Source organism: Gavialis gangeticus, unplaced genomic scaffold (assembly GCF_001723915.1).
Source record: "Gavialis gangeticus isolate Ggan-Ray unplaced genomic scaffold, GavGan_comp1, whole genome shotgun sequence".
In the NCBI taxonomy this organism is placed as follows: domain Eukaryota; kingdom Metazoa; phylum Chordata; order Crocodylia; family Gavialidae; genus Gavialis; species Gavialis gangeticus.
This window is the reverse complement of record NW_017729029.1, coordinates 11,132,613-11,145,110: the sequence shown is the minus strand read 5'-3', so window position 1 is coordinate 11,145,110 and position 12,498 is coordinate 11,132,613. Positions and strand designations below refer to the sequence as shown.

At 55.4% G+C, this 12,498-nt stretch overlaps 1 protein-coding gene across 2 annotated transcripts in view; it reads left to right on the top strand.

Annotated features, from left to right (window-relative positions):
- The window catches only part of DLG3 (discs large MAGUK scaffold protein 3), a 104,190-nt gene that overhangs the window by 21,469 nt on the left and 70,223 nt on the right, over positions 1-12,498 (top strand). For both annotated transcript variants that reach the window (XM_019521253.1, XM_019521252.1), the window contains exon 2: positions 3,977-4,030. In XM_019521253.1, coding sequence (XP_019376798.1) covers positions 3,977-4,030 — 54 coding nt within the window. The remainder of the gene's footprint in view (positions 1-3,976; positions 4,031-12,498) is intronic.

The window sequence follows — 12,498 nt, the reverse complement described above, 5'->3', positions numbered from 1 at the left end:
TGGAAAATTGTGCTCCCAGCCATAGTTTCAGACATGAAAATCAATAGTGTGGAATGGCAGGGAAGGATACTCCGTGCACGGCGTGGAGCAGCGCGGTGAGCAGGCGAGACAAAGGGTGTCCTGAGGGCTTTAGCGCTGTGCAGGCGCCGTGCGGTTTGTGGGCTGTTAGTAACACAGCAAAGAGGCCGTGGTGGGCTGTGCGGGGACCGAAGCTGGATGAGCTTCTGTGGCTTCCCCCAGCAGAACCCAAAGGCATCAATCGGGCGATGCAAGGTAGTGATCATCGTGTGCTAAACTCCTGTCCCCCGCAGGGAACCGCATTCACCGTCGGCTCTTCTGTGTTCTGCCCACCCGAAATGGCCTTTACCACTCCCAGCTCCTGAGAAGCTTTGGCCCTTCATGGGTTTGTAACCACGAGCTACAAAACTCTTTCCTTTTTGCCAGGAATGTGAGATGTCCTCCCAGAATGGGACTGGCCTTGGCCTGGAATATGCAGTGCCTGGCCTGGCCCAGTGCCCAGTGCAATGTTTGCTGTCTCACAATTGATCGGACTACCTCGAGGAGCTTCATACAGCCAAAAAGGACAGGTGCCCAGCTTGACACCGGGTGCTCCCGGGTGCTCCCAGGACCTTACCACTGTAATACTCTTCTTCTTCCATATGCGGGAGGAGTTTTGCAGGAGCATTTGCGAATGGCCCTATTTGCCTGAGCCGTTGGAATTAGCTTGCATAAAAAGCCATCGTTTTGTAGCAAATAGTCATGGCTGCAGGAAAGATCAGAAAGCATCTGAAAAAATCTAATTAACTCCCCTTCTGCTTCGTTCTCGTGATCAGAGCCTTCCAGAGTCAGACCAGCATCTCGGTCCTTTTGACTAAGTGCAGACAAGGAGTTAGACGTTCAGAAACAACAGAAATGCCACACGAAAACGTAGGAGCGGCTGTTTGGGAACATGCTAGTGCTGCTGCCTCTGACAGTGGCTGCTACAGAGCCGGCTGCTTCAAAGGAAAGTACAAGAAACTCTGAAGTGCACAGCAGTGTGATCATACGTCCCTCGGGAAGGTTTACTAGATTCATAGGTTTAGGCCAGAAGAGAATATTTTGATGATTTAGTCTGAACTCCTGCATAGCACAGGCCAGGCAACATTACCCAGCCATTTTGGTAATAGTCCATAATTCAGCGGGAAATCCCACCAAGCCCCCACCATGACAGGTTTCTGATGCCCTGAGGCAGATTTGTTGTCCCTTCCTTCCAAAACCCTTGTTTCTTTTTTTTAATATTTACTGTTGTTGACGCAGGCATGGGAGCCATGTTTTAAATCCTGCTAAACTCGTGGCCTTGCTGCTACCTTGTGGCAACGAGCATCATGCAGTTGTGCACCCTGAAAAGTAATGTTCTTTACCCGTTTTGTATTTGTGACCTTTCACATCTCATTGAATGTTCCTTTGTTCCTGCATTGTGAAAACGGGTGAATGTGAGTGTTATGAAAACGTGTTTCCAGTCTCCCTGCTCCCGGCCATTCATTGCTTTGCAGGGTTGATGCTGAGAGGGGAGGATCATTTCCATTCTTACCGAACCTGTTGCTTTGGAAGAAGTGGGGTGCAAGGCAACCCATTCTTGGGGGCGCAGTGTCCAAGGGGGGACTATAACGATGTGGTGGAAACAAATGTGCAAAAGCTGTGTTTGAAGACAGCAGCAAGGGGGGCCTGGTAGAATAGGCGTATTGTCCTGTGCATGAGACCAGCATCAAGGCCAGAGGGGTTTGCACAGGGCTCGAACTTGTGAGGAACTTTCCGACCTCTGTCCTTTGGTTAAAACAGGCCGTGTTTTGTGAGGAGAGTGGTCTTGTGGAAAACACCTGTTCTCCCTTTTACTGCCACCTAGTCCCAATCAAACCAGCTTGTCTTACTGGAAGCAAAGGTGCACACGTGCTCTTCAGAGAACCCCCAGCCTGTTTGTGGCCAGGACGTACTGGGCAGGCAGGGGGCAGGGAGGTGAGGGGGCAGATGGGTCTGGCTAACGGCGGTCATTGCAGCGAGGCCTCCCCGTGCCAGGTCACGTAGCCCCTGAGACACTGGAGATGTCTGAGCTGGGGGCAATAGGGCATGGCCTTGTCTGTGGCTCTCTGGGCCTCACCATGGGAAACACTGTCACATCGCCAGCAAATTCATGCTCTTGGGGGTGTTTGGTGGGTTTTTGTGACCGGGCGCATGCAAAAAGAGCATGTTGCAGAGCTGCTTTTGCAACCTCTTCCCCAGCAGGCGTGGCAGAGGGCCTGGGTGAGAGTGGCAGGGCCTCGGGCATGACCGCTCCTCCCGGGCTGGGCTCGTGGCTGCCCCGCTCCCGCTGGACAGCTCCCCACCAGCCTCACTCTGGCCCCGCGCTGCCGCTTCGGCCCCTCGGACGGACGAGAAGTCCTGGGGATGGATGGAAGTCAACAGCGCGGGGGCTGCTCCCTGCACTCACTCCAGTTTCGCTGTCTGGACTCTGAGCCGAGAGCAGAGCCCTGGTGATTCCCTGAGACAGCGAGTGCAGGAGCTGGGAATGACCGTCCTGGCCTGGTGCGGTCGCTAGGTCAAGATCTTCCACCCGGGCCTGCTCCTGTTCGCTGCCCGGACGTTGCAGGGCATCCTCTCCCGGGCGCTCACTTCTCCCCTCGGTGCTTCTCTCTCCCCCCTGGGCCCTGCCCTGCCCGGGGACGCCGCTGGGCCGCCCCTCGTCGTTCTCACTGATCACACCCTGCCCACGTTCACCCCCGGGGGCTTGTGCCCGTCTGCGCTGGCCACGTCAGGCAGCGTGTTCCCCGAGCTGTGGTCTCTGAAGGCAGCGACAGGCAAAGCAGCTGCACTGGCCGTGGCCATCTCCCATCCAGCGTCCGGACCAGCCCTGCCTCCCTCCTCCAGCTCGTGTGGCGAGACTTGACTCGGTCCAGCTGCATGCCAGCAGCCGAGGGCGCCTGGGGAGGGGAGCTGCGTGAGGGAAATCGGAGAGGCTGTTTGTTTGAGGGGAAAGGAGACGGTTGGGAAGGGGCCAGGTGGCAGAGACGGCTCAAAAGCAGGTGCAGGAACCAAGCGGGACCTGCTCGGACAGTGCAGCCGTGGGAAAGAGCAGGGCTTCGCAGTGCCCGGGGAGACGGAGAGGCCTGTGGTCCTGAGGGGACTGAGCACAGCCCCAGTTGGGATGCTGCACCTGGGGCTCGCCCAGCTGGGACACGCCGCAGGCTGGGCAATAGCAGCTCCGGGCCGTGTCCCCGACCTCCGGGATGCTGCGGCCTGGTGCTGGCCTCACCCATGCAATGGTGCTGAGGAGCAGGGGAGAGGCCGTCTCTCCGCATGCTCCCATGGGCTGTGCACGCGTCAGGGGACTGATGCTTGCAGCTCCCTTTCCCCAGAGTCTGGGGGCCGGCCCCAACGGCCCCACCACCGTTTCCCGAGGAGAAGGAGCTCGGGCAGGTCACGGCGGACATCCTGCATGGAGCCAGGCCTGGGTTGCACAGCGGCTCGCTCATGAGCTCTGGTTGCTGGACCATGCAATGGTGCTGCCTCTCACCATCTGTTGCTAGCTCCTTTCTCCCTCTCCTGTCTGCCAGGCTCACTGTAGCCTGGGTTTCAGCTAAGATACCTGTCTTGATGCTGGCACAGGTCCTGGAGAGCATCCTTCCCTTCCTCCCTTGCTTTCCCACAGCCTCAAGGCTCCCCGTGGCACCAGCAGTGGCTTGGCCCTGCCCATAGAAATCTTGCTAGGTCTGGGGGAGATGCCGTGCCCACACGTCAGGGGCTGCGGGGAGCATCCATCCAAGGGGGGTGAGAGCCCAGGTACAGGGATGGTGCCTCTTTTATTTCCCTGTCATCTGTCCAGTAGCAATCAGCTGGGTTTCCAGCAGGCGAGTCTTGAGGAGAACGGCGGGGGGCTTTGCAGCACTGTGTCTCGGTGTCCAGATGTGTGATACTCCGGTTTTTGTCTCCTTGTCTCACGCAGGCCAACCCCGCTCCCATTATTGTGAACACGGACTCGCTGGAACAAGGCCTCTCAGTAAGTCTTCTGCTTTCCTTTGATTTTCATTTTCTTGTGCAAAAACGGTGGGTTAACTCTTCCTGACCCAGCAGCACTTCTGTGTTGGGAGGAAGTGTCGGCCGAGCCATTGGAGGGGACTCAGTGGAGTGAAGGTGGGCAGGGAGTGGAGAGGACCGAGTGCTCCCCCTGGCAGGTTGAGCATACCTGGTGGGCAGGGCAGCATCAGGTCTCAGGTGCAGGAGCTGGGGCCTGGGAACCCATGGGGCTGTGTCCTTGCTCACCCCCATTGCATGGCAGGGTTTGGCTGGAACCTCCCCCACATTTATCCTGGCTGGCCGTGCCCCCCCAGGGCTTCACATCACTCTGCGCTCCTGGCCCCTGGCAGAAGGGCCTGTGCCCCTCGGGACAGTGACCGTGCCCACCCAGGCGCTTTGCACCGTAACCAGAGCTGGGCTTGGACCGAAGCCCTGCGTGGCCTGGTGGGGCGGCAGAGCTCGTGAGACGCTGCTTCTGTCTGAACAAATAACATCAGACAGCCAGAGTTGGAGGCGAGTGTAAGCACTTACAAACACAAAGTATTTGGCACTTTTCATTCTGCTTAAAGATACCCCTTGTGGGTTTGTTGCAGTGACAGATCATGAGCCACAGCAGCCCTCACCGTGTGCTTCCACACGGGCCCCTGAAGGAGAGGGAGAAGGGTGGGCTGCTGCAAGCACCTGGATTTCTGCAGCGCTGGCTGCCTCGGCACGGGGCGCTCGTGTCTTGCCCAACTGGACGCTGCGCCGACACTGCCGGCAGTGTGGAGGCTGTGCCTATTTCTCCTGGGGTCCAGCAATATGCAGCCAGCATCATCCTGGGTGCTGGGAGAGCCCATGCACACAGCGGGGCACGGTAGTGCTGGGGCCCAAGGGGAAGGTAGCTTGCACACTGCACATGGGTATCTCACGTGCCTGCCCTGCTTGGTGGCCCAGGTATTCCAAGGTCACACTCAAAGTATGTCTGTGTCCAGGCCTTGCGGTGCCAGCCAGGGCTGGCGAGCTTCCCCAGCTCATCGGGGGAAAGCTGAACAAGAGCTGCCCACCCAGCTGTGCAGCCTCTCGCTCTCAAGACCCTCCACAGACATCACATAAGAGTCTTCCTGTAAGGTGCACCCCTGCCAGGGGACCACCGCATCCTCACACAAGTCTCTCACACCCCTGCTAGCCTGGGGTAATCCTTTCAGAGGGAGCCACTTGGGACACACTGCATCCATGCAGCACCATCAAAGCAGCAATATTCTCCCAGGGCCTCAAAATGGCTTTTCATGTTGCCATTAAACCAATTATAATCCAAGTCCCGTTCCTGAAGGCACATGTCCAGCCAGCAGCATGTTTCGAGGGTCCAAAGCTGGTAGAGCCAGTACCTCCAGTGTGAGCACGATTCATCCATCTTCTCTCATTCGGTATCCTAATGCTGAGGAAGGTCCAAACTCCTCTCCTGCAGAGGTTGGAGTCCTCTGTGCACAAGCGTAATGGCTCCTGCATGGACCAGTGTCTTTCATACACCATGCACAAGAGTCGTGAACTGTGCAGCTCACACATAGAGAAGATGTTTTTGTGTCCCTGCTCTCTGGGGGTGCAGCTCCATTGCTGCCCAGTGCAAGAAATCAGTGTGACATTAGCTCCACAACCCAGACGATGGCCCATGGAGCACTTGGCGGGTGCCCTACTGACACCAGGCTGGTTGCAAGGCACTGGCTGAGAGGACAGGACTGTTTAAGATATGAGAAGAGGAATTTGTTTGTGCTGCTTCCCTTGTTCCCTTATTCCACTTACTGAATTACATTAAAAGACAGCTCCAGACACTTTATGTATTTTCCAGCTGGTGCCGTAGTGTCTGTGTAAGCCCCAGCTGCGGTGGGCACTAGCACAAAGCTGCTGTGTGTGACTGGGAGCAGGGAGGGCTCAGGGACAGTCACCCGAGGGAGGCATCGCCCACTCTGCGAGTAGTGGGGGTCCTGTCTTGAAGGTGGTCACTCATGAGCAGAAGCGAGGAGGGCAGCAGAATATGTTGTGTGCAGTAAGGTCAGTTCTGGCTCTTGAGGTAACATCTTATGGTATGCCCATGAGCATTTAACAGCACTGGGAATTGCACTCAAACTCTCAAGCTTGTTTCACGTGTATAACAAGGGGACTGGGCTATGAGTCAAACGCTGTCCTATTGTCCCAGCTACAGAGGAGTGAACACCTTGGCTTGTAATTAATGCCCTTTGGTAAACTGCCCTGAGTGAGCTCCCTTACTGGAGCCTGAAACAGGGCTATAAATATAGCATTTCCTTGCCTTGTGGATAAGGCTAAATACAAGGTTTGGAGCATGCAGTGTAACAGGGAGAGAACATGTGACTGCGGATGAGTCGGTGGGTTTTGGTAACACATCGGGAAGCTTTATTTCCAAAGCACAGGTGAAGAGAGAACACACTTGATCAACCTTGTACGGGACCCCAGACGCCCCCTCCTCGACGGAGCAAAGGGCTGGCTCGACCCTGCAGCTGATAACCCAGCCCTTGGTTTCAGACCAGAAACTCAGAATGGCCCCAGCCACAAACCTACCTGGCGAGGGAGAACGGGTACTTGGAAGTCGAGGCTGTGCATGCGACGTGCCTGTCCTTCATTCCCCAGCCTCAGTGCCCACATGGGTTTCAAGCTCACAGGAAATTACAGCACAGTACAATATTATAGCAAAGGAAGAGCCCGCAACTGGATCATTTTCTTCCTAGCAGCATTATAGAGACAGGCTCATCTAAAGAGGCATGGGAGGCCTTTTCCCTAGAGCCTGCCCCCAAGTACTTTCACTTGCCGACATTCACCACCCCTCATGTTGCTTAATCAGTTGGCTTGTTTAGTGGGGAGTCGAAATGTCCCATTTTTGGCTTCAGAGAAGAAAAGCCAGCCTGGCCATGTGCTTTCTCGGATCAAGCCTCCAGACCCAATGAAAAGCAGCGTTACTTGCTGAAACTGAGACAAGGCTGGTCATTTCAGTCTGGGTGTTTGTCCACATCTTAAAATGACAGCACAGTCTGGAGCGCACACTTACGCTTTCGCTGTCCCAGGTGAGTCCCCAGGCCAGAGCAGCAGCCTGGTTCTGGGGATTGGGCTCCAGATGCCTGGCTCAGCAGAGCTCCTGAATCTGCACTCCCTTTACAAACAGTCCTCACTCTAGCCCTGATTGTGGCAAAGAAAACCGTGCCTCATGTGAACGGAGGGTACCCAATGTAGTGACGTCCATCTTGGTTTGCGTAGAGCTTGCAACAGCTCTGAAAAGTAGATTCACGCACAGCCTGTCCTGTTTGTTCTGCAGCCATGTGATGGGCATTTGAATGTCATTATAGATGACATTTATCAGGGGAGGACAGCAGGGAATTGGGGATGCGCCCTAGGGAGTAACTAGGAATAATGGGTGCAAACTAGTGGAGAGTAGATGTAGGTTAGACATTAGGAAGAAATTTTTTACAATAAGGGTGGCCAGAGTCTGGAATGGGCTTCTAAGAGAGGTGGTGCCGTCACCTAACATGGAGGTCTTCAGTCACCTGGCTGGGGTCGTCTGACCTCGGTCCTCTTTCCTGCCGGGGCAGAGGGTCCGACACGATGATCCATTGGGTCCCTTCCAACTCTACAGTCTATGAATCTATGAATCATTAAGTGTTTCTTCAACCCGAACGTGTAAGAAGGAGAGGGATGATCATGTTATGCAAAGCTGCTCAGTCTCTTGTGAGCAGACGCTTGTTTTGATGCCTCAGCTGGGTAAGGCTTGATGTCCAGGTAGAGCTGGGGAGAGTTGACCCTGGGTTGGGACTAGGGTGGCAGCAGATAGCTATTATACGTGGGGATCCTGGGGAAGGATGGGATGCGCCTGGAGTCACAGCACAAAGTCAGCGACAGAGCTTGGGAGTTACGTCTCCTGGGAAACAGCAACACTAAAGGAGACTTGAAGGTGAAATCAGATAGCGTATCAGACCTGAGCGTGCCAGTCAGCATGGCACCAGGTGCTCGTTAGGCTGTGCTCATGGAGGGATTGGATGAGGATGGTGGAATGGCCCTCTACCAGCTCTGCTGTGACTGCCCCTGGGACACAAGGTCCCGGTATTAGCACCTCGTTCCCAGGATGGTCCAATGGATGAGACCAAGTCTCTTGTGGACCAGATCCCCTCTGCCCCTCGGCAAGCACGGCTGCTGACTCCAGGATGAGCCTGGCCGCGGGCACCAGCTAGCGACACCGGGGCCAAGCATGAACACGAAGGAAGGAAAGGAAAGTCATCATGTCAAACAAGGGGGTAGCAAATGGAGCAGACAATTTCGTTCTCCACCCACTGCCTGGCTAACCCAAGTGCTAGGTGCCATCTGCTTCCCACAGATGGATTTTGCCCTGGCCGAAGAGCTGGAGAATCAGTCTTCCTGCCTCCGAACGTGTGTTTCGGTGGTCTGTTGTCTTAGTTACGTGGCTCATTCAGCGGGCCCATACAGCTGCCTTATGCAATTACTCGACATGCTATCGTGTGAATTTGGGATGTACGGTCAAAGCTGAAGTAAAGCTTCTGGGAAATATCCCGGTGTCTGGGCATGACGGGGATGTTTGAGATGCATTGGGAGCTGGGAAAGCTCAAGCATTACACGGTTTCCAAGAAGGAACAGCCCTGGACTCGTGGGCCCAGCAATCACGTTTGAATTAGCCAGAGCATGTGTCCGCTGCGAGGAGGAGGAGGAGGGAGGAGGAGGAGGAGGAGTGCCATGGAACTGAGGTAGGAAAAGATGAGGTTGAACATCAGGGAAAGCCTCAAGAGCACGACATGTATGAGGCCTCGGCAGCCTCCCCCAGGGAAGGGGAGCAAGCCCCACGGCTTGTGGCATTTAGTACCGGAGTGAGCAAAGCGCAGCATGAGAGGGAGGGTGGCCTTGCATTCTCTGTGCCCAGCAGCAGTCGGGGAAGTGTGCGTCTGTCCTTTCTATGCTGCCTCCCATGCAGCTCTGCCCATGCGGCCTGAGGCAGTGGCAGGAGAGCAGCTCCCGTGCATGAAGCAGGAGTGGATGTTGGGGAGTGCCGGTGGAGGGACAGAGGCAAAGTCGGCTCTATGAAGGTTTGTCTGCAAAGCTGTGTCAGCTCGGGGTGTGCAGAGATTGCACCCGCTTGCTGAAACAGCTGCATTGGCAACCCCCGGTGTAGATGCAGCTGTGGTGGCACAAGGGCTCTTGTGTCAGCTTGGCTGCTTTTGTCTGGGGAGGCAGCATAGCTTTGCCAGCAGAAAGCTCCCTTTGGGCCACGTGCTGCATCTGCATGAGGGGATCTTCTGGGGGGGCTCCAGCAACAGAGATGCTGCAGAGCAGACAGTGTCCTGTGCTGCGCTGTGTACCTGTGCGGGCGGTTTCCTGTGCGGGAGACCGCTGCACCTCATCTGGGAGCTGTTCATCTCCCCAGCATTGCTTCTCCCTGGGGAGCTTTTGTTCCCCTTGTTCTCAGGGTCGAGAGTTGATTGTCTGGAAAGGCTCATGGTCACTTCATTAGTGCGAAGCGTCTCCCTCCTCTGCTTGGTTTCTTGTTTTGTGTGTTCCCTGTTATTGTCCTGCCCACCCCCTAACATTTGCATGTCCTTTGCTAGCACCAAGCTGCTCCGACTGTCTGATCTCCCGTGAGAGTCTGTCCTTGCCATGAAGTCTGTCCTTGCGTAGACTTCATCCTGAGGGGTAGAAGGGGTATGTATGTCTCTTCCTGAGGGGTAGGTTTCTTTCTGATTGCCCGTGGCCTGTGTCCAAGCTCTGTGCCCGTGACCTAGCTATTGGGCTCTATCACATAGCAAGCAAGCCTTTTTGCAGTGGGCTCTCCAGGAGTGTTTGCCATTGTTAGTCTGTGAAAACAAAGGTTATTGGTCTCTGCTTGGTCTGTATGCCACTGACACCATGCGGCTGAGGGCTTGGCAGAGGTTTCTGCGCGCCCGGGTGGTAGCTGCAGCTATGTGGCGCGTCTGTGTGATCGGGGGTCTGCATGCTGCTTGCCTCTGGGGTGCTGACATTTAATGCTGGGCAGTGCCAGCAGACACGCTGGGGAGAAGGGCAGAGGAAAAGGCATGTGGAAACTCAGGTGACCGGGCAGCGAGCTGTGAGGGAGTTGAGATGTCGTGGGCTGGGAGGAGAGGTCACCGCACTCCAGAAACGTAATCATGCCGGCGATGGGGGAGCCAGTCTGTGAAGGAGGAGCAGAACAAAGAGCTGACACCGGTTTCTGGATTTTGCATTAGTCAGTGTGGTGGGAGTGGGAGGAGGAGAAGGGAAACGATGTTAGTCGGAGAGGCCACAGAAGGGGAGATGATGATCTCACATTCAGAAGGAGCCTTTAGTGCCTGGATTCACCCGTGCGTTGGAACCGCTTCCCCTGTGAGTGCTGTGCCACGCTGCCTGTAATGCAAGGAGGCAGCTTCTCAACAGCTGCACAGCGGTTCAGAGGAGGAGCTGAAACTGCAGCGGGGCAAGGAAGCCAGTCCAGCCGCAGTCCTGGGCTGCTGTCAGCTCGAGCACCTCCGCTCCATTCGGAAGCCTGCCCTTTCCTTAGAGGTCTCTGTTCACAACCTGGTCCAGCCCCAGTCTGTTGTGTGGGTGGGATTAGCATGGCTCATCGCTGCAGATAAAGGAGCCAACGAGCTGGTGACCACAGGCAGAGCTGCGGATGGCAGCACAGACGGGCGTTGCACATGCCGCATCTCGCCCTGTGCGATACAAGGAGGTCCGGGAGCAGCAAGGAAGTTGCTGCAGCATTCCCAGCTCTGAAATGAGTACGGTGTACCCTAGAGCAGGGGGTAGGTTTCACTGGCCATGATAGCCGTCACCATATTTCCCCAAGCCATGCTCCAAAACGCCTCTGATGGCATAAACACAACCCGCAGTAAGCTGTGGCAGCTCCTGGCCAGGATGGGGCTACCCCCAGGTACACATGGCCCTAGACAGAGCTGGGGAGGTTGATGAGGCTGTAAATAGCCTCTGAGCACATGCTTGAATGAGATGAAGTCTGCAAAGCCTGGACATGCCATTGCTGAAGCCTGGAACCGATGTGTTCAGAGCTACAGATAATGGGGCATTAAGTTTCTATTTCCTGTCCTGCTTCCAGACAAAGGCAAGTGTGCAGGCCTTGGGGGGCACAGGAATCTGCAGGGATCCATCCAGCGGGAATTCGGGATATGCAGCCCAAGATATGAATTGAGCTGTGCAGGGATCTCGTGAAGTGCACCGAGGCGCTCCATCACAGAGGAGAAAGTGCAGCTTGGACAGAGGGTGAGCTCCCCCATCCCTCTCTCCAAAGACAAAGAAACCTGCACGCTCCTGAGGAGCACGCTCGGGCTGCAGGAATAGCAGCTCAGATGTCCTGGAAGTACCAACCCCCCCAGACGCCCCGGCGGGGAAGCCCTGCTAACCCTGCAGAGACCTTCTTTAGATCTGGAAGAATTCTCCACTGTTCCCACCAAGGGAGCCATCGCTGACATCCATCGAGGTGCTGAGGCAGGTCCTCAGATCCAGCGGTGAAGGGGTCCGGTTAGCTCAGGCTCTCTGCAGTTACCCTGCTGCATAACAAAAATAGGGGCCTGATTGCAAGGTGCCATTTCAGGGGTGCAGCCTTATAGTCACTGCAAGGGCAGCAATTATCCTTGGCCTCTCAGGGAGCCTTCTCCAGAGGGCTGGGGGAAACGTTCATCTCCAGCTTCAAATCCCTTCGGTCCATGCCCTTCTATGGGTCCACGAGAACCATCACCCACTTGAGCAGCTGGGGATGGGCCTGGAAATAAGGAGCATCACCCATACGGATCTCACTTGGGATCAGCATGCTCAGGCTTCCTTCACCTCCTCCTCTTTACGCAGCATTTCCACCAAGAAGTGACTCCGAGAATGGCTGCGACAGGCAGTACTCACGTCAAGGACCCAGTACTTGACATTCAGCAACCTTCAGGGTTCAGTGGATTAGGAAAGAGGGATGCTCCTAGAATTGGATTTTTTTTTTTTTTTTTTTTTTTTTTTTTTTTAGCAAAAAGCAATGGAAAAAGCCTAACACTAGGATTTTCTGTCTCTAAGGCAGCTGATGAATTCTCATTCGTCTCCGCTTGCTCGGATCCTAGCTCTCTCACTGTGGCTTCTGCCACAAGAAAGCCAACAGTGGCCTAACCCCCTCTGTGCCATCAGACAGAAACCAGGCAATGCTGGAAGAAAATGTTCATCACTCACGTCTGGCATTTCAGGCACAAACACTGCTGGTCATGTCCGGCTGCCACTGTTGCTTGTGAAAGAGGATGGCAGTTTGAGCCCAGCTTTACCCGCAATCAGAGGCAGCCAACTCAAACACTGAATAACAAGCTAATTGGTGGTTGAGTGCGGTGCCAAGGCTACTGCAGTTCATCGGGTGAGTTTTCTAGAGCAGGTCCCTCCCTCTGTGCTGAGGTCGCTGGGCTGCTTGAGCCCCGGGCATGCCGGGGGGGG